Source organism: Artemia franciscana, unplaced genomic scaffold, assembly GCF_032884065.1.
Source record: "Artemia franciscana unplaced genomic scaffold, ASM3288406v1 PGA_scaffold_23, whole genome shotgun sequence".
Taxonomy (NCBI): Eukaryota; Metazoa; Arthropoda; class Branchiopoda; order Anostraca; family Artemiidae; genus Artemia; species Artemia franciscana.
This window is the reverse complement of record NW_027062649.1, coordinates 3,343,351-3,366,428: the sequence shown is the minus strand read 5'-3', so window position 1 is coordinate 3,366,428 and position 23,078 is coordinate 3,343,351. Positions and strand designations below refer to the sequence as shown.

Sequence of the window (23,078 nt, the reverse complement as noted above, 5' to 3'; positions counted from 1 at the left end):
AAAACGTAATCTGATTTATTGAATAGTTTAAGTGGAAAATCACACAGCCAAATATACTTTAAAAAAATAAATACCTAAAATTAGAAAAAATTGGGAGTTTTTTTTTAATTGAAAAAACCATCAAGCTGCAATTTTTGGCAGCATTGAACACCAAATTTGAAAAAAAGAAATGTGGGTGAAAAATTTGCAAAAAATTAGCCATAAACAGATGAGCCTAAACAGCTTAAGCGGATTCAGTAACTTAAAGGGTTACCCTATGTCGTCCATTATAACTTTTTTTTGTTTGTATATCCAAAATTGCTAGAATTAATTGGGTGATCTTGCCATACTTTGTGGAGCTTGGATAAGAGATCCGAATAACCGACAAAGAATTGAAAGCCGACAACTATTTTCCCAAAAATTTAGAAAAACTATTTAACTTCTCCGTTTTGTGACGGAGATAGAAATATTCAGTTTTGATGAAACATACGTCATTATAAGCGTGAATTTAGTTTTTGATTAAACTAAGTTCATTTTAAAGTTCAGGGAAGAGCAGGGTCACAATATTTTCAGCCATACCTTCTAAAGAAAACACTAAAAATTAGTTCGAAGGAAATATTATTTGAGTAATTTGGCATCTTTGAGAGTTCCCTGTGGTGTTACCCTCTTTTGTTGAAAACCTTACCGATGCAGCGGATGTAAAATTTCACTGTCTTTATAATCAGATTTCATAGTGAAACCACATATTCTCAATAGCTCTGGATGGCGGATAGTCACCTGAAAGTATACCCTAATGGGCCCTTTGTCTTTGAGACGGTCAGCCTACGCTGAGGTTCGCAGAATGATTTTAAGGTATTGGATCCCCCTAAGAATGTATAGTTTTTCTTTAAAGTTCTAGTTGTCTAGCTGCTTATTTATTTTCACGGCTCAACATGCCCTAAAAACTTCATGAGCTTGAAAGAACCAAAAGATTAATCTTAATAAAGGTTTTCAATTATGAATAAGTTTGAGATAGGGTACGGAGACAAAACATGTTTTTACTTTTATAGAATCGGTACTTTAGCAACGCACCTATCCAAAATTATAGCACATTATGTGCAAGGTGGTAGTAAAATAACTTTTGACTCGGTTTTGATTAGACGAAGTAGAATTAAATAACAGGCAAATTTTTTATTGTAAAGGAAGACAATACATTGTTCTTAAGCTAACCTAAATAAAGAAACAAGATCGAAGAAATGATTGGATTGTACGTACCTTGCGTCGCTAAGTCAGCTAAGAAATTAGAAGTTAGGATTCACTTTTTTTGTGAATTTTATTTTCTGATATTACTTTCCAGTTTAGGTTAGGGGTAAGTTGACCTCTCAAAATTCTTAATGTCAGAGTAAATCGAAAAACCTTATGCTATTTTTGCACTTATTATTACACCATAATATTTGTTTAACATTTTTTATGAAAATAAATCACGCCAGTTACGTCTGTAATGGCGTTTTTTATACTAAAGGTTTCTTGTATCTATACAAGGTTTTCTTGTATAAAAATTTTAAGTTTTTTATACTGAAGGTTTCTTGTATCTATATATATAATTAACGTCTTTAGCGCCTTTTGTGCGCCTTCTATTCTATCATCTTGTATTATAAAAAGGTAATAATAAATACCATGTTTTATACTTAGTATGGTCCAATAATGTTGGATTGGTAAAGCTAAAGTTTACGCTAAAGTTTTTACTGTTTTAAAAAGTAGAGTTGAGAGAAAGAGTCAAATTTTAGCGCAAAGAGCAGGGCGTTGAAGAGGGAAAAGCCTCTTTCATATACGGGGTAATTTCTGCTCGTTTTTAGCTTTAATGTCGCTCCTTACTTCCAGTTCAAAAAACTTGTTTTTTTTAAATTTAATACCTTTAAGAATCACCCTATTTCATTCATTATAAAGTTTTTAGTTTGTGTGGCAAACTATTTAGAATCAATTGGGCCGGCTTGCCATGACTTGTAGAGCTTAGATAACAGCTCCGAATAAATAACAGCGAAAGTAAAAGCAAACACCTAGTTTTTTTGTAAGTGTTGGGAAAACCTTGAATTCGCCAGTTTTGTTCCAAAGATACAGATGTTCAGTTTAAATGAAACTTATATCATTGGAAAGTGTCTTTGTTTGTTTAATTTTTTGTTTGTTTTTTTTTTGGTTAAACGAAGCAGTATATTTTTTCTATTTTATTAAAAATTAAAATTAAATTTTATTGTTTATTCTTTTATTTGTTTTTACTGTTCAGGAAAGGGCAATCCCTAAAAAATGTTTTTACACCTCTGTGCGAAAAACGCAAAAATCAGTTCAAAGAAAATTTCATTTGTATAATTTGTTCACTTTGATAGTCCCTCTTTGGTTTTACTCAAGCTTTTATTCTCGTAGTTTTTCCTTCTTTAAAAAACCAAACAACGATATCTATTCAATTATAGTCGTATTTTATATACCCTCTATAGGTTTGTTACAAGCTGGAATAGCTTGAAACATTTTAACACTAGGGAGAAGTTATATTATAAAAGAATATTTCCAAAGGAAAACATTATTTTACTGATCATTGTAAACTTTTTATCTTCAGCATCAATAATGTTTCGTAAGTTTTTATTGAAGTAAATTGTTAAATAATGATAATTCTTCAGACACTCTAGGTGGGTTTTATGAGGCTACTTTCTAGTGTTAAAATCTAGACAATCTGCAGTAATAATAGACAACCACGTCTAAAATTTGCCTAATTTTCGAATTAGATCCAGGGCAAAATAGTTTTCTTTATATGGCAAAACTTGATACAGATACACATGAAAATCCAATAGTTACAAGTACTGATAAAGCAAAGAGCTCCTATATATCAAGCTTGTACGTGAGTGAATTACAACAGAGAAAAGGCAGTTTTAAAATAGATAAATTCTATATACATTTGAATACTTCAATATTTATTTTTGTTTTATGGCCTTGCAAAAGACACAGAATTTTGGTTGGAACTTTATTAAAACTGTGGTTTCTTATCAGGATTGTCAGTAGCAGTAGATTTTAGTCTATATTTATTCAAAATATATGACTTGACAGCAGACTACAAGTAAGAAACAATCTCACTTTTAATTTAAAAAAGGTGAAAATCAGGAGAATAACTTTTTTCTTTATAGGAAAATAGTTTCAGAACGCATAAAATATATCAGAATAAAGATATATATATATATATATATATATATATATATATATATATATATATATATATATATATATATATATATATTTACATTTCTAAAAGTACAAGCCAGAGAAATTACTTAACCGGTTGGGATATTTGTAGTACTCTTTAGGAGTTAATTCAGTCTGAAAAAGGTGGCAAAACTTAATTATGATGGCGTAATTATCGCTTACATGGCGTAATGATACACCACCTTGAAAAAGATATATACGGAACTTTAGAGGCTTTTAATTTTTCCTAGCTTTCAAAAGATTAGGTATACTACACTTTGAATTATTCATTCTTGATAATAAAAATATATCCTTGCTGCAGCACAGTGGATTAAAATTCACTTTGTTATATGGGGCTCAGGTTTGAATCTCAGTTGCTGCAAGGTTGAGAAACAGGCTTGCTACACATCCCTGTAAAAAAAACCCTGCGAATGAAACGTCGACAACCATTGGCGAGAAATATAAGTATAATGTTTGGTAGCGCAGTGGATCGAAGTCTGTTTTGAAATACAGGGCCAATGGGTTCCATCGCAGCAGCTGCAAGGTTGAGCAACAGGCTCGCTTCACATCCTTGTAAAGAACGAGCCTGCAAATGAAACATCAAAAACTATCGGTGCTGATTTAGGCTGAAAAGTATGTCGCTCGTCGCAAGTAGGTAAGTAAGTACATAAATCTAGCATAGAGGTGGTAGATAAACAAAAAGGGCCAGTTGACGTTTTATCTAAGCAGCAGACGCTGGGCCTCAATTTCGTCGTCTATGGTACTTGGAATGTTTAAAGAATCCTTACAGATAGGATTTAAGAAACAAAATTATTGAGTCCAATCAATCACTTTCGATTTGGCTCTCAATGAATCCACTGTCTAACGAATATCCAAGATAATCTGTCTCAATTGTTCTCGCAGAAGGTCAAAAAGCCAAGGGTTGACCAGGATAAGTGGTCTCTTGAAGCTTAGAACGGTCCCTTCGTTTTGGTACATGCATATTTTATACAAGAAGCATCCATCGAAACTTCTTTTTTCGAAATGGTTGTACTCCGACCAAAAGATAAATAGCAATGTCCACTTATACTCGCGTAAGGGGCAATAGCCACATTATTGAAGTAGATCATACAAATGCAGACAGTACAAACATCCAAACCATGACACTCAAACATAAATGATGGCACTAAATGCGCATTTTCTTATGAAGAAAATAAAAAAAAAGCGAAAGAAATAGGGAGTAAGAAACGACAGAAATGACAGTTCACTGAATAGGCTAAAGTTAAATATATAAGACAAAGATTTTGCAAAGCCAATTTTTTAGATAGTATTCAACTCATACTGTTTTCATAACGCATAAAAAGTGCATTTAAATCAGCTAAGTTATTGTCCTGTTTCAGCCAACCTTCCTAGAAACAGGAAAATATAAGGCTGCTACTAAAGCTACTTTTTTACGTTTCACGGAAAATTTGATTATCGCTGATAGGCAAAAGTTAGCAAAGAGTTATATTGATACTACTTTATATTGATACTATATACGTTATATTGATACGTTATTTTGATATTGATACGTTATATTGATACTATGATACTACAATTGATACTTCAATTGTAAATTTGTTGCAGCTCCAGCCTGACAAAAGGCAACACACATTTCTTGCTTACCTGCTTCCTCCTTATTGTAGGTTTCTTAGTAGAAACATTTGGGATTCCCTCCTTTCAAACAGTTCGTGGTAACGAACTGTAGTAAAGAGCGACCCGGCTCAATAGTAACCAAAACTCTAAAAAATTGATTTTTGATATAAATAGCTACATCAAAAGAATTGCATTTTAATGCTGATTTTAAATATATAAGTTTCATCAAGTTTAGTCTTACCCATCAAAAGTTACGAGCCTGAGAAAATTTGCCTTATTTAGGAAAATAGGGAAAAACACCCCCTAAAAGTTGTAGGATCTTAACGAAAATGACACCATCAGATTCAGCGTATCAGAGAACCCTACTGTAGGAGTATCAAGCTCCTATCTACAAAAATGTGGAATTTTGTATTTTTTGCCAGAAGACAAATCACGGGTGCGTGTTTATTTGTTTGTTTGTTTTTTTTTTGTTTTTTTTCTTTTCCCCAGGGGTCATCGTATCGACCAAGTGGTCCTAGAATGTCGCAAGATGGCTCATTCTAACGGAAATGAAAAGTTCTAGTGCCCTTTTTAAGTGACCAAAAAAATTGGAGGGCATCTAGGCCCCCTCCCACGCTCATTTTTTCCCAAAGTCAACGGATCAAAATTTTGAGATAGCCATTATGTTCAGCATAGTCGAAAACCATAATAACTATGTCTTTTGGGATGATTTGCTCCCCCGCAATCCCTGTGGGAGGGGCTGCAAGTTACAAACTTTGACCAGTGTTTACATATAGTAATGGTTATTGGGAAGTGTACAGACATTTTCAGGGGGATTTTATTTTGTTTGGGGGTGGGGCTGAGGAGAGGGGGCTATGTTGGAGGATCTTTCCTTGGAGGAATCTGTCATGGGGGAAGAAAAATTCAATGACAAGGGCGCAGGATTCTCTAGCATTACTATAAGAAAACAATGAAAAATAAAAATGAAAACGTTTTTTCAAATGAAAGGAAGAAGTAGCATTGAAACTTAAAACGAACAAAGATTATTACGCATATGAGGGGTTCTAAAAATACTTTAGCATAAAGAGCGAGGTATTTAGGAGGAGATAAATACCTTGCTCTTTATGCTAAAGTATTTTTAGTAATTTCAACTATTTAGTCTACGGCCTTTCTGATTCAGGGGTCATTCTTAAAGAATTGGGACAAAACTTACGATTTAGTGTAAAGAGCGAGGTATTAACGAGGGTACAAATCCCCTCGTATACATAATAAAAATATAAGGTTATGAAAGTTTGTTACGTAAGTTAATTCTTAAGTTACGTATATTTTTTACTAATAAAAACGTTCGTTAAAAATTAAAAGTTCTAGTTGCCTTTTTAAGTAACCGAAAAATTGGAGGGCAACTAGGCCTCCTTCTCCACCCCTTATTCCTCAAAATCGTCTGATCAAAACTAATAGAAAGCCATTTAGCCAAAAAAAGAATTAATATAGAAATTTCATTTTAATAATTTATGTGCGGAGAGCCAAAACCAAACATGCATTAATTCAAAAACGTTCAGAAATTAAATAAATAAAAAACTAATTTTTTTAGCTGAAAGTAAGGAGCGACATTAAAACTTAAAACGAACAGAAATTACTCCGTATATGAAATGATTTGTCCCCTCCGCAATCCCTCGCTCTTTACGCTAAAGTTTGACTCTTTGCCACAATTCTACTTTTTAAAACAATTTAAAGCTTTAGCGTAAAGAGCGAGGGATTGCGGAGGGGACAACTCATTTCATATACGGAGTAATTTCTGTTCGTTTTAAGTTTTAATGTCGCTCCTTACTTTCAGCTAAAAAAATTAGTTTTTTTTTATTTAATTCATTCTAAGAACATGTTGAAGCCATTTAAGTCAATTTTTCATGGCAAACAAACTGTATGGGATCAGGATTTATTTGTGAAAACTGGCGTTAGCTCCGTGATTCCCAACATGGGGCACATGCCCCATATGTGGGGCAGGGCAACATTTTAAGGACCATGGGCGGGACGTGTATTCTTCAGCTGAATATACTTTGGAAACATAATTTTTTTTTTTTCGTGTGAATGACGCCAAATTCAAGCAGAACTTGCTACGGTATTAACATTTGATAATTCAAAATAGATGTTGACTAGATTGGACAGATGAGAAATGACTTCTTAGTGGAACAAGTTACGTTTCCAATAACAAAGAATCAGGGGCGTATAAGGGCACCCATGATGGGGGGGGGGTTGCTGTCTCCCCTGGCTGAATGACGCTGCCTTATTTTTTTTATTTCTTTTTAGACATTTCTATTACACAGCGTTGTAAGTGCCAATTAGACCATGAAAGCTGCCTTTCTTATCATTGGCTCGTTTTTCAGTGTCACTGTCATTTTCACTTTATTTGGGAAAATTGGCTTCAACTTTGCCCTCCCCCCTCCAGTATTTTCAGGAAATTACGTAACTGCACACAATGCGCACGTAGTTTAGGCTCCAATGAAATGATTCCTAAAAAACAGGCCTTTGATGCATTTTGTTTATGTGTACTATTATATAAATATTTTATTTATGGCTATGAAGAAAGTTTTGAAAAATAAAATTCTATTATATTAGGGTTAAACTGCACGAACATGATTCGGAAATAACAGACTGTACTTACCAAGTTTGTGCTTAGCTTGTGCATCGAATAAGCAATCCCAATGCAATAGGTCATACCAAGAAACATTTTGAAGATAGTTATTTGAGTAGCCTAGATAATGCTCAGTGCTGAAACAAATTGTCTGAATTAAACTTTAGACAAATGAAAGACTTAATCTAGTTTCAATCTGATTAGTTTAGTCTAATCATCGAACTAAATGAAACTAGTCAGAAAAATTCTCTGATTAGAGCAGATGCAGTCAAGGAACAAATACCAAATACCTGTTAGTTGCAGAATCCTGTTAGCTGCAGAGCTTCTCGAAAAAAGCTGTTGGGGTGCAAGACCAATAATAAAACTCTCTCTGACCAAATTTTTTTTATTTTTTTTTTTTATTTTTGGAATTCTATAAACAGTGGGAACGAGCTTTTTGAAGAAAATCCGTTGAGGTGCAAGGCCTATGTTAACGTTCTCTCTGATCAAAATTGACCATTATTGGTATTTTGAGACTCCATAAACAACGGGGACAAGCTTCTTGAAGAAAAACGGTTGAGGTGCAAGGCCAATAATAAAACTCTCTCTGATCAAATTTTTTTTTTTATATATTTTTGGAATTCTATAAATAGTGGGAACAAGCTTTTTGAAGAAAATCTGTTGAGGCACAAGGCCAATGTTAACGTTCTCTCTGATCAAAATTGATCATTGTTGATATTTTGAGACTCCATAAACAACGGGGACAAGCTTCTTGAAGAAAAACGGTTGAGGTGCAAGGCCAATAATAAAACTCTCTCTGACCAAATTTTTTTTTTTATATATTTTTGGAATTTTATAAACAGTGAGAACAAGCTTTATGAAGAAAATCTGTTGAGGCGCAAGGCCAATGTTAACATTCTCTCTGATCAAAATTGATCATTGTTGATATTTTGAGACTCCATAAACAACGGGGACAAGCTTCTTGAAGAACTAAACTGTTGAGGTGCAAGGCCAATAATAAAACTCTCTCTGACCAATTTTTTTTTTTTTTTGGAAGTCTTTAAACAGTGGGAACAAGCTTTTTGAAGAAAATCTGTTGAGGCGCAAGGCCAATGTTAACGTTCTCTCTTATCAAAATTGGCCATTGTTCATATTTTGAGACTCCATAAACAACGGGGACAAGCTTCTTGAAGAAAAACTGTTGAGGTGCAAGGCCAATAATAAAACTCTCTCTGACCCAATTTTTTTTTTATATTTTTGGAATTCTATAAACAGTGGGAACAAGCTTTTTGAAGAAAATCTGTTGAGGCGCAAAGCCAGTGTTAACGTTCTCTCTGATCAAAATTGATCATTGTTGATATTTTGAGACTTCATAAATAACGGGGACAAGCTTCTTGAAGAAAAACTGTTGAGGTGCAAGGCCAATAATAAAACTCTCTCTGACCAAATTTTTTTTTATATATTTTTGGAATTCTATAAACAGTGGGAACAAGCTTTTTGAAGAAAATCTGTTGAGCCGCAAGGCCAATGTTAACGTTCTTTCTGATCAAATTGATTTTTCTTAATATTCTTAGAACTTCATAAGCAGTGGGGATAAGTGGGATAAGTGCTATGTCCATAAAAATTGAATTCTGTCATTTCTAATATTTTAAATCTTTAACTGGGATCAGTTATTTCAAAAGGGGATATAAACACCCTGTTCGAAGTACCTCAATAATTATTTCATATCATCAGTCTGTCTGATTTGTTTTATTAATTTGATACAAGCCAAGGAGAACAGAGTTTGAGCCATGATGTCAACTTCGACATTAACTTATTATTTGTAGTGAAATACAACAAGGACTTCAGAGTGTCCGCCAAAGAGCAAAATACTTTTATGCAAGAAAAATGTGATTTTTCAGGGGTATTATGGATACCTGAATAGACTGGTATAGAAAAGTACATTTTCCTGGAGTAGTAATGCAAGCCTAGGCTAATAGGCTTCATGTTTGTTGTTGTTTTTTGTTAATTAAAAAACTAATTGCCTCCAGTGAAGAGAGTAATTGGAGAGAACCAGAGCTGCCAATTTATGAAAGTGTTGTTGGTGGCAAAATGTATTGTCCAAAATCTTGACGGAGGAGGTACAATTCCTCATTCTATTAAAATTTTTCAATAAAATTTCAAAAAAAATAAATAAAACACGAATAGACTGTGGTAAACAATTGCCTTTTCCTGGAGTAGTAATGCAAGCCTGAACTATTTTTTCTTAATTAAAAAAAAATCGCCTCCAGTAACAATAAAAACTGAAAAGAATCTGTGGCGCCAACTCAAAAAAATGTTGAGGGGAACCAAATGTAATTTTCAAATCTCCAAGGTGGCAATTTTGCTTTGTGCTTTTTTTTTTTCGTCACAAATACCAAAAAGGAATATTTTCCAATTAAATACCAAAAATGTATTTTTCGAAATCTAACGGGAGAATAAGTCTAGCGGGCAAATGCCACCTCAATTTTCCCTCCCCCATTTAGCACCATTGGGGAGTATAGACGAGAATTCAAGTTTCTGAAACATCGATTGAGCTCGTGCACTTTTGGCTCTAGATTAAAGACAAGCAAAATAATCCTTATTAGCCCGAGTCAAGACTTGTGAACAGTTTTCCAAAATTTGATACAATGCTCATTAAAAAATGTTATTCAGAAAAAACATAGCTTTACTTTTCTTAGTGCCTTATCATTGTCTCTCAAATAACAAACTTTGGTGGAACAAGAAAAGTAAGAATAAAAAAAGAAGGATGAAACCATGGTGTTGCTTCCGCAACACGAAAAGAACAGAGCTACTAACAACATATACTGTGAAATGTGGGTGTTGTTGTTTTTTTTATTGTTGTGAAAAATATAACACAAAAAGGAAAGAGCTACGAACAACATAACTTATGTTGTTAGTGGTATTGTGAAAAGTTAATATTGCTGTGTTTTGTCTTGTTGTAAAAAATACCACACAAAAAGGAAAGAGCATCTAACAATATAACTTATGTTGTTAGTGGTATTGTGAAAAGTTAATATTGCTGTGTTTTGTTTTGTTGTGAAAAATACCACACAAAAAGGAAAGAGCTACTAACAACAAATATCTAAGTTGTTGTATGATTTTGTGAAAAGTGGATGTGGTTGTTTTTATGTTGTTGTGAAAAAGACAAAACAGAAAGGCAACAAAGCATATTTTTAAATTCGCTGGCTTTTAATATTAAATACATTTAGTCTGAAAGCAATTACCATTTACATTTTACACAGCAAATAATCATCAAGCACGAACTGCTTCATAAACTCATGTACTGAATTGATATGATACAAATTTGGCAGATTAAAGTATCATGGGCGTCATAATATCATATTGCAGTTGGGTTTTCCGTTTTTTCTTGTTTGTGCAGGAACCCAGAATTTAACCGATGCCAAAAATCCATCATAAATGATAAAGTCCATTAGTTAGCAATATGTCAGTGTTGCGTCACCTTCAAGACGAGAGCTGGAGCAACGGGTGGGAACTTAGTAAATGAAAGTACTGGGGATTGTGACAATAAAATGAATACTGACCCTCGTTTTATTAAAATCAAGAATTAAAAAGCGTGATTTCGAAAAAATTTTACAATGCAAAGACCTTCTTATTGTTCCTAAATCAGGTATGATTTGTGTTTCCATATGCCATACCCTTAAAGCACCATTAATAGTGTAAATGAAACCTGGTTTTGAATGAGATGAGTGGAAACATATGCAACCATATATTTCTTAAATAATTGGAAAAATAAGGAATTCAGTTTTTAATAAAAACAAAATACCTTCACATACTTCATTGGTGTAATTTTCTATGGAGAAGAGGGGGAACCGCCCATCCCAGACATCAGTTTGCCCCCCCCCCAGCTGAAATTTAGTTTCTCAAAAAATCTTGTCAAAACTAAGATAAGCTTACATAATTCAAGCATCAACAGAAACAGGTCAGTTTTCTTCGGCGCATCTTTATCTTTTTTTTACTATATGGCACATTTTTCAGTTTTCATTGTCATTTTGACTTGATTTTTGGGAAAATTCACTCCAGCTTTGCCCCTCCCCCTGGATTTGACGAAAATACGTCATTGATACACTTATGTAAATTTAATGGTAGTTGGGACCAAATCAAATAAAACAAATGGGTGGGAAATCAGCAGAAAATGAGCTAAAATAGCTAAAATGAGCAGTAAAGATATTAAAAAGACGCAGCTTTCCTTCGAAAACTTTGTTGTCTCTGATAATCAAGAGTTATTAACATTTAAATTATTTTTACTGAAAAAAGCGTTGTCGAATTTAAACAACTAGTTTCGCTTAATTATTTTGATGGTTGAATGTGGTATAAAAGTCTTCTTACTTTTATTCTGAAACAACCCAAAGTAAAATCTAAGAAAACTCGGTTTTCAGATACAAATATATATAAGAAAAATGTTTTTATTTCATATCCAAGGTAAAATAAATCCTCGATGTGAGAGCTAATATTCATTACAGTGAAAAATAAAATAGATTAAATGCTAAAAGTTGGATCGTTTTGCAACGAAAATAAAATTGATGCAAATTTATGACTACAAAATTGTCGCCATGATAAAAATTGTTTTTCAAGGCTTTATACTTGTGGCAATTTCTCCATCTTTTTTTGGAAAGTATCTTCTTTTCTGGAGCAGAAGTAATAACCATTAACCCCAGAATACCACACATAATGGTTTATAGATGTATAATAAATAATGTATAATAAATGGTTTTCAGAATAAGGAGGGGTTTTTTCCAAAATGAGGGCTGAAGGAGGTTCAAGCGAGCTTATTTTAAGCCTTCTGTAACAAGTTTTTGACCCTGAAATCTCGAATGGCCGTCTCAAAATATTTATTTACTGCCATTAGACCCTATTTGGACAGAAAATTATTGCTTTATTGAAGGAAGGTGCACTTTTATGACAGGACATTTTTTATGACAAAAAAAAATTAACTAACACTGTAAAGCTTAATGTCCTTTCTTTTTCTTCTTATTTGGATGATTCTGGTGGCGGTGTCGCAGAATTTCTGCATTACCAAGCAGAGACCAATCCAAATGCGCAACCAGAGGATACTATTTCTGTTTATAGTTCTGTGTGGAACTATGCCAAAAAGTGTGAAATCTTGATGAAAATTATGCATTGAAATTTAATATATGAGGAAGCCCTTAAGGCCCTATCTAGAAACATGAAATTTCTCCTTTTTAATATGAAGTGAATGAATTTTCAGATATATATATATATATATATATATATATATATATATATATATATATATATATATATATATATATATATATATATATATATATATATATATATATATAAAAATAAGTTGTCTGTGTGTGTGTGGGTCTGTCGGGTGACGTCATGTTTGTCGACTGACGTCATTTTAAGGATTGAGCTGTATGCGTCATGAAGTTGTTTGTCGTCATGTTTGACTGACGTCATGTTTGTCAACTGATGAAATTACATACCGGGACACCGGGACACAAATGATTACCGGGACACAAGGAACATAAATGACGACCGGGAACCTCAAAGAAAAATTACAGACTGGGAAACCCAGACACAAATCACGACCAGGACACAGGGAATATAAATGACGACCGGGACACAGGGACACAACTACAACGGGGACGCCGGGGGCACTGGCGGGATATATAAATGACGACCGGGACACAGGGATTGTTCGAATAGAAATTACAGACCGGGACACCGGGACACAAATGACGACCGGGACACCAGGACACAGGGACTATAAATGACGACCGGGACACTCAAAGAGAAATTTCAAACTGGGACACCGGGACACAAATGACGACCGGGACACAGGGGATATAAATGACGACCGGGACACAGGGACACATCATTAGAATAATAAGGTATAGATCTGAATACGGATTGTTTTTCCCATGGACAATTATATGTTGCATGTTCAAGAGTCAATAAACCTGACAATCTATTTATATCATAGACAATGGGACAGTGAAGCATGTTGTATATTCGCATGTTTTACGTAGTTAAAAACATATATATATATATATATATATATATATATATATATATATATATATATATATATATATATATATATATATATATATATATATATATATCTATCTCTATTCACAGGTGGGACACAGGGACACAACTACAATGGCGCGTAACTAAAATGGCGCGTAACGACTTACGCGCGCAGGGGGGCTTGGGGGGCGCGAAGCGCCCCACCAACTAGGTGTTGGGGTGGCGCTTGACACAAATCACGACCGGGACACGGAATATAAATGACGACCGGGACACAGGGGCACAACTACAACGGGGACGCCGGGGGCACAGGCGGGATATATAAATGACGACCGGGACACAGGGATTGTTCGAATAGAAATTACAGACCGGGACACCGGGACACAAATGACGACCAAGACCCCGGGACACAGGGAATATAAATGACGACCGGGACACAGGGACACAACTACAACGGGGACGCCGGGGGCACTGGCGGGATATATAAATGGCGACCGGGACACAGGGATTGTTCGAATAGAAATTACAGACCGGGACACCGGGACACAAATGACGACCGGGACACCAGGACACAGGGACTATAAATGACGACCGGGACACTCAAAGAGAAATTTCAAACTGGGACACCGGGACACAAATGACGACCGGGACACAGGGGATATAAATGACGACCGGGACACAGGGACACATCATTAGAATAATAAGGTATATATCTGAATACGGATTGTTTTTCCCATGGACAATTATATGTTGCATGTTCAAGAGTCAATAAACCTGACAATCTATTTATATCATAGACAATGGGACAGTGAAGCATGTTGTATATTCGCATGTTTTACGTAGTTAAAAACATATATATATATATATATATATATATATATATATATATATATATATATATATATATATATATATATATATATATATATATATATATAAATATCTATCTCTATTCACAGGTGGGACACAGGGACACAACTACAATGGCGCGTAACTAATATGGCGCGTAACGACTTACGCGCGCGGGGGGGCTTGGGGGGCGCGAAGCGCCCCACCAACTAGGTGTTGGGGTGGCGCTTGACACAAATCACGACCGGGACACAGAATATAAATGACGACCGGGACACAGGGGCACAACTACAACGGGGACGCCGGGGGCACAGGCGGGATATATAAATGACGACCGGGACACAGGGATTGTTCGAATAGAAATTACAGACCGGGACACCGGGACACAAATGACGACCAAGACCCCGGGACACAGGGAATATAAATGACGACCGGGACACTCAAAGAGAAATTACAAACTGGGACACCGGGACAAAAATGACGACCGGGACACAGGGAATATAAATGACGACCGGGACACAGGGACACATCATTAGAATAATGAGGTATAGATCTGAATACGGATTGTTTTTCCAATGGACAATTATATGTTGCATGTTCAAGAGTCAGTAAACCTGACAATCTATTTATATGCATAGACAATGGGACAGCGAAGAATGTTGTATATTCGCATGTTTTACGTAGTTAAATATATATATATATATATATATATATATATATATATATATATATATATATATATATATATATATATATATATATATATATATATATATATATATATATATATATATATATATATATATATATCTATTTCTATTTACAGGTAGGACACAGGGACACAACTACAATGGCGCGTAAGTAATATGGCGCGTAACGACTTACGCGCGCGGGGGGGCTTGGGGGGGCACGAAGCGCACCACCAACTAGGTGTTGGGGTGGCGCGAAGCGCCACCCCAATAGCTATTATATATATATACATATTTATGTATATATATATTATATATATATATATTATATATTTCACATATATTATATATTTTATATATATATATATATTTATATATATATATATATATATTTATTTATATATATATATATATATATATATATATATATATATATATATATATATATATATGTATATATATATATATATATACATATATATATATATATATATATATATATATATATATATATATATATATATATATATATATATATATATATATATATATATATATATGTATATATATATATATATATATATATATATATATATATATATATATATATATATATATATATATATATATATATATATATATTATATATATATATATATATATATATATATATATATATATATATATACATATATATATATATATATATATATATATATATATATATATATATATATATATATATATATATATATATATATATATATATATATATATATATATATATATATATATATATATATATATATATATATATATATATAGTCTGAGGTCTGAGGGGTAAAAAGCTCACCCCTAATATCATGAAGATGATTCAGGTAATTATACTTTATTTCCAAAAAAATCACAGGCAGCGCGATAGCGAAACCTAAGTAAAGAGTGATGTGGGCACAAATATAATTCATCTATGTGGACACACTTTGTATAGAAGTTTTCGTAGAAGCTTCTGAAGGAACTCGTTCATCGAAGCTCAAAAGTTGCGATCCGATGCTGCTACTTCTGCCACTATTGCTACGACTACTACTACTGATGCCAAGAGTAGGAAGGTGAAAGCTTCAGGAAATGCTTAGGGGGATTCTGAACTAAATCAAAACACTTCTGTGTATGAAAGTTATCAAAAGGGCGTATAATATCCCAGGTATGGTCTAGGGCAGTGATTTGTGACCCGTGGTTCGCGAACCCTTGGGGGTTCACAATATTTGCAGAGGGGATCCGTGAAAATAATATTGCAATGACGGATTTTTTTTTAAAAACACCATTAAAATCAAAAACAAAAAATAGCCCAAACGTACACTCGCCATCAGCAGATCAGTAGATACAGTATATATGCTGTTCTGAATCGCAGTATGTGTGGTCGAAATATCAAACTTTTGTATCTGTTTACATTGTCTAATAAATGGACATATCCCAATTTAACTATATGTGTTCTGAACAGTCTTGGAAAGTATAAACAAAATCAAATCGAAATTTTGATACATAATGAAATTAATTGCTGAAAGATCCGTCAGTTCAATATTTTATTTCACTGTGTTTTCATTTTCATTTTCAATTTGTAATTCAATTTGTCAATTGTAAGAACTGGAAAAGAAAAAATTTGTAATATAATTCATTTTCAGTAAGGCGTCAATGACGCAGTAGGCTTTAAGGAAGGGGACAATATCCAAACTCTTGTTTGTAGTGAAACTATGTTCGTCTTGAACACTTGAATTAAATTGAATATTTGATGCATAATGATATTAATTGCTGAAAGCTCATCAGTTCAAAATTTTACCGTAGTTTTTATGTTTATTTTCAATATTAAGTACAAAAGAAAATATTTGTAACATATTTCGCTTTCAGTAAAGCGCCAATGACGCAGTAGGTTATGACTTTTACATTGAGAGAGGGAGGCGATACTCAAACTCTTGTTTGTAGTGATTTTTGTTCGTTTCAAGCTTGACTTGCATATTCAATTTGAGTTTCGCATGTTTTAAGATTTATTTATTCATTTATATTAGTTTCTATTTAATGTTTGTTTGCATTGACTGTTTATCTAATTTCTGTTCGTTTTGGGTTTCATTTACACTTCAATAGCAAATTTTTTTTTTCGTTTTAAGTTTTGTCACCCAGATTTTGTCGACTCTGGGGTTTTCGTTTTATGATCTTTGAACTACTTTTAACAAAATGGCTACCTAAAATTTTTTACCGGATATATTTGGGGGAAAAGGGCGTGGGGGGCAATTCGCCGTCATCACTTTTATTTCTTAAAAAGGGCACTAGAACACTTGATTTTCAATCAAATGACTCTTCTCCTAGGTTTATACGGCGACCCTTTCCTTATGAAGTGCTTCTGGGAAATAAAAACGTAAATAAATAAATAATAAAACATTGGAGCCGTAGGGCCTTTACTACAGGCAACACTACAGCGTTGCCTCTGATTGGGCTTTCCTTTTACTGGAGATGGGTTGGAACCTGGAGATGGAGATGGGATGGGATGGAGATGGTTGGCGATATGTGACGAAGAAGAAATGGCTGCTCCATTGCAGCAAATTTGATTACATGGACTTTTTGTCCTAATCCCTTAAGAATGACTGAATGAACAAGTGTTGTTTGATTGAAATAGGAAGTATCTTTTAAAGCACTATAAATCTAAAGTGTAAAGAGTAAAGGGTATAGGAGGAGTGCTGCCCCCTTATACGTGGAAAAATTTCTGTTCGTCTTTAGTTTCAATGGAGCTCTTTAATTTTATTTGAAAAACAAAATTTTCTTTTTTAGTTAATACCAAATAAGGAATAATTAAACGGACAAGTATAAGCCTTAGGACAATTTCCAAATAACAAAACGATTATACCATAAAAAAACCCTGGTTTTTGCAATTTTGCTCTGTTCTTTACCTGACTCGACAAAGTTTCTATCAGTCAAAAATTATAAGATGGTAAGCTATTTAAGAACTAATAAGAAATACATTTATACAAACTCGCAGTTTCAGAGGGCATGCTGCCCTTTGAATTCTTCTTCCCTGAACAACCGCATTACATACAAGGCTGTATCGAGGGGGGTTAGGAGTTCGAGCCCCTCCCCCAAAATGTGTGTCTGACTCGTAAAAACGTAACGAAAATATATATAAATAAATTTTAATGCGCATTTTACATGTTTTTTTTGTAAATCTTTCCCCAAAAAAATTTCACCCCTCCCCCTCCCGCAAAAATTCTAGATATGGCCTTGATTACATATAAAATGAACTGTTATAAATTGCTCCCATAGTAATACCAACGGTTATGCAGCATTGTAGAGATGTGCACCAGGCATCAAGAGGGAGGGGATTTTTTGGGGGGACAAGGGTCAAAAAGCTTCAAAAGTGCACTTTTAAGTCACCATTTTGAAATTCCCATCACAGATCCTTCATATCAATACGGAAGGGGGGACTCTTGTCTCACTTTATTTGGAAAAATATATTTGTACTGGGCGCTCAATGTGGGTTTAGGTGCAATGTTGCTGTTAAAATCTCATACTTGTTTAACGAAGCTGCCAGATGCTACACTGCTAGTGGTGCTAATAGTTGTAATCCCTGCTCTCCCATGTTAAAGGACTAACGATCAAGCACTTAGCCCATTCTTATTGGGCCAATTTTTGTTGGCCTATTGGCGCTATCAGTTTTTGGTCCCTACCTTCCCATGTTGAAGACTAAGGATTCAACTCTTAGCTCTTTCTTATGGTGTTAATTCTTATTAATCTTTATGTTTATACTCTTTCGTTATAACTTATTCTTAACTACAGAAGGCCAAAATAAGGAAATATGAAACATACCAAGAAAATGAAAAAATATCTGATTAACACTCATTTAGGAGTTTATTTGGAGACACAACAAAACACCCACTAATATTTAAAAACGGGTTTTTATTATGTAAATTGCTAGTTTTCATAAAAAGTACTAGTCACATAGAAACAGCAAAATATCGAACAATTACACAGTTCGTAGTAAGTAAGGAACGAACTGTAATTAAGAAGCGACTCGGCTCAATGGTAACCGAAACTCTGAAAAAAACGGAATTTTGATACCAATAGATACATCAAAAGAATCGGGTTTGTATTTTGATTTCACATATATAAGTTTAATCAATTTTAGTCTTACTCATCAACAGTTATGATCCTGAGAATATTTGTCTTATTTACGAAAAAAGGGAAAAACACCCCCTAAAAGCCACAGAGCCTTAATGAAAAACACACCATCAGATTCAGTGTATCAGAAAACCCAACTGTAGAGGTTTCAAGCTCCCATCTGCAGAAATGTGGAGTCTTGTATCTGTAGCCAGAAGAAAGATCACGGATGCGTGTTTTTTGTTGTAGTTGTTTTGTTTTTTTCCCCAGAGGTCATTATATTGACCCAATGGTCCTAAAATACCGCAAAAAGGCTCATTCAAACGGAAATCAACAGTTCTAGTGCTCTTTTTAAGTGACCAAAAATTGGAGAGAAACTAGGCCCCCTCCAACGCTCATTTTTTCCCGAAGCTACATGATTTTGAGAAAGCCATTTTGTTCAGCTTAGTCGAAAAATCTAATAACTATGCCTTTGAGGATGACTTAGTCCCCCACAATCCCGGAGGAAGGATTACACATTGTGACCTTTACCCATTGTTTACATATGGTATTGGTTATTGGGAAGTATACAGACATTTTCAGGGGGATTTTTTTCTGGTGAGGGGTCAGGGGGAAAAGGCAACGTGGAACAATCTTTTCATTGAGGAATTTTGCATGGAAGAAGGGGATTTTCTATAAAGGGGGCACCAGATTTGGATTCCCCGACTTTATATTCCTTGTTGATATTATCTACCATTACCCTTTATATTTTTCTGTCAATTTAACTGACTATTACCAGATTTTTTTTTACATAGTTTGCAGTTTTGGCACATAGACAAGATATGCATTATGACGTTGGTGGAAGACTAAGCCTGTCTTCTTTTGACCTTCCGTTGATTGATAATACCCGAAAGATAGCGATAAGTTTTATCAACAGCTAAAGTGTTGCCTGTACAATTACCGTACCGGGGCACCCTAAGTGAACCTAAACTAACCTAACATAAAAACAGTTAACTCGATGTAACCTACCTTAAAATTTAGTTATGCTGTCATTTATAACTAATACTGAAAAGATGACAGCACTTGAACTAATGAAAATGTGTTCCCATCTTGACTTCTAAATGTAAAACCCAAGGGAAGTTTTGTTTTTTTGGTGGCTGCCTCCATAGTACTGTGGTTGGTCATCGAAAGTAGTTTGTTTATTACAAGTTCGCGATCAATATTAATTGTGGATGGGAAGGATAAACACATGCTTGTTATTGCAAAAAAAAGATCAGATATTCCAAGAAAATGTTTGCACATGATAGAGTTGTCACAGTAATAAATGCTGACAAAGACAAATATTTGAACTATGAAACAAACACAAGTGGTAACACTATTGGGAATGTATGCGTGTATTGTCAAGAGAGTGAGAGATTAAATTCCTTTGGGGTATTGAAAAAACTCCGCTCTTATGGAGGTGTATATACGAGAGTGAGATGCCCGGAGATGATGTCACTCAAAGAGAATGCAAACCTGAAACTATTAGTTGGTGAATCGGGCCAATTTATTACTTATTGTGTGGGTAAAACTTTAGCTGTTGATAAAACATATCGCCATTTTTCCGGGTATTAGCCTTCATTGGAAAGTCAAAAGAAGAGAGAAATGCTCTTCTACCATTGTCATAATGAACATCTTGTCTATATGCCAAAACTGCAAACTACATAAACATAGTGTGGTAATAGACAATGAAACCGAAAATAATATAAAAAGGGCATTGGCAGATAATATCACCAAGGAATATAAGAAAAATTGATGAAAAACAAAGAGCCAGAAAACGATATTACTACCGTCGACAGTTTATAAAGAGATAAGGACAATGAATCAAATAATACCAATGACAAAACTCATGTAGAACCTTTAGCTGAAACCAGGTTAAAAGCCAAGTATGAAGCAGAAATGGGATGAGTGCCACGTCAAAAGAGAACATGATGAACAATTTTATGGAACGAAATCAAAACATTTAGATTTTTTAAATGATGATATTGATAACATTTACCATCGTACATGTCATTATTTCGATAAAAATAAAATACCTTATTACCTTACTTTGTTATGTTTTCATTATTTTTTTTTGGTACGCTAGCAATTCCAACATTTAAAATGCTTGTTCAAAAGCTCAGAGATAAAAGAAAAGGAGTTTTTGAACATATACACAATCACCGGGCTATTCATTTTTTGGAAAATTTACTGAATAGACAATGTCAAATTTACTTCATCAATTCAAACTTAATGCTCAACAGAGTTAAACTGTTTTAATCCTTAAGAGAATTCAAAGAATAAACCATTTCGAATTTAACTTATAATCAACAGAGTCAAAGCCATTCAATCTTGGGTAAATTCATTGAATAAATTACGTCAAATTCCATTCACTAGTTAATACCTTATACTAAACAGAGCTAAACGTTTTAGTCCTTAGGAAATTTTAAGAAAAAAACATGTCAAATTTAATTCATTTGTTCAATCTTTGTAATCAACGGAGTTAAAAGTATTCATTTTTGGGAAAATTCACAGAATAAACGAAGTCAAAATTAATTATATCAGTTAAAAATTTTATGCTCAACAGAGCAAAGTCTTTTAGTCCTTATAAGCCATGTCAAATTTAATTCATCTGTTCAATCTTTTTAATCAGCAGAGTTATAGTTGTTCATTCTTGGGGGAAATCATGGAATAAACCAAGTCAAATTTAATTCATCACTTGAAATTTTATACTCAACAGGGTTATACCTTTTAGTCCAAAGGAAAATTTAATGAATAAACCGATTCAAATTTAATGCACCTGTTCAAACTTTGTAATCAACAGGGTTTTAGCTATTCATTTTTGGGAAAATTCACTAAATAAAACACTTCAAATTTAATTAATCAGTTCAAACTTTATACTCAACAGAGTAAACCTTTTAGTCCTTAGGGAAATCTAAGGATAAAACCATGTCAAATTTATTTCATGTGTTCAATCGTTGTAATTAACGGAGTTGAAGCTATTAAATTTTGGGAATATTCACTGAATAGACCAAGTCAGATTTAATCCATCAGTTAAGATTTAATACTCAACAGAGCTAAGCCTTTCAACCCTCAAGAGAATTCAAGGAATAGACCATGACAAGTTTAATTCATCTTTTCAAACTTTATACTGAACAATATTGATCCTTTTAGTCCATAGGAAAATTCAAGTAATACGTCTTGTCAAATGTAATTCATCAATTCAAGCTTTATACACAACAAAGTTAAGCCTTTTAGTCCTTAGGAAAAATGCAAGGAATAAACCGTGTCAAATTGAATTTATCTGTTCAAACTTTATAATAAACAGAGTTAAAGTTTTTAGTCCTTAGTAAAATTCAATGAATAAATCACGTCAAATTTAATTAATTTGTTCAAACTTAATAATCAAAACACTTAACGCTATTATTCCTTAGAAAAATTTACTGAATAAACCAATTCAAATTTAATTAAGCTGTTTAAACTTTATAATGAACAGAGTGAAACTTTTTAGTCCTTAGGAAAATTCAAGGCATAAACCGTGTAAAATTTAATTCATCTGTTGAAACATTATAGTTAACAGAATTAAACCTCTTAGTATTTAGGAGAATTCAATGAATGAACCGTATCAAATGTAATTCACCGGTTGAAACCAGAGTCGAATTTGGAACTGGGTTCGGAGCGAGCATAGCGGGAACTACAACCGGTTGAACAGGGGGTAGAAGCCAGAAGAATCGGAGGTGGAACCGTTGTAACCGGGGGCCAGAAGTGAGGGAGCGGAATTGGATATTACTTTTTTTAAATTTGGAAAATGTCTTAGGAATAATGAGAGGGCCATAGTATGTCAGAGAACCAGTCATAGTGTGGCACGAGGGCGTGAATTGACAAGGTATATTACTTTGAGGGTGGCTTGTAAAAACACGAACTATTGGGTTTAAATCATATTTTTAACAAGGAAATATCTGTAAAATTTCTTAGGA

The 23,078-nt window shown here is 33.7% G+C and overlaps 2 protein-coding genes across 6 annotated transcripts in view; one reads left to right on the top strand and one right to left on the bottom strand.

Moving 5' to 3' along the window:
• The window catches only part of LOC136041519 (exosome complex component RRP46-like), a gene marked incomplete at its 5' end in the record, with an annotated part of 363,665 nt that overhangs the window by 130,120 nt on the left and 210,467 nt on the right, over positions 1 to 23,078 (top strand). The gene's annotated exons all lie outside the window — the stretch shown is intronic.
• The window catches only part of LOC136041468 (PAS domain-containing protein cky-1-like), a 121,395-nt gene that overhangs the window by 439 nt on the left and 97,878 nt on the right, over positions 1 to 23,078 (bottom strand). For 4 of the 5 annotated variants that reach the window (XM_065726157.1, XM_065726156.1, XM_065726161.1 and 1 more), the window contains one exon: positions 7,436 to 7,542. The exons of the other annotated variant lie outside the window; for it this stretch is intronic. In XM_065726157.1, the coding sequence (XP_065582229.1) occupies positions 7,436 to 7,542 (107 nt within the window). The remainder of the gene's footprint in view (positions 1 to 7,435; positions 7,543 to 23,078) is intronic. 5 annotated transcript variants of the gene reach the window in all.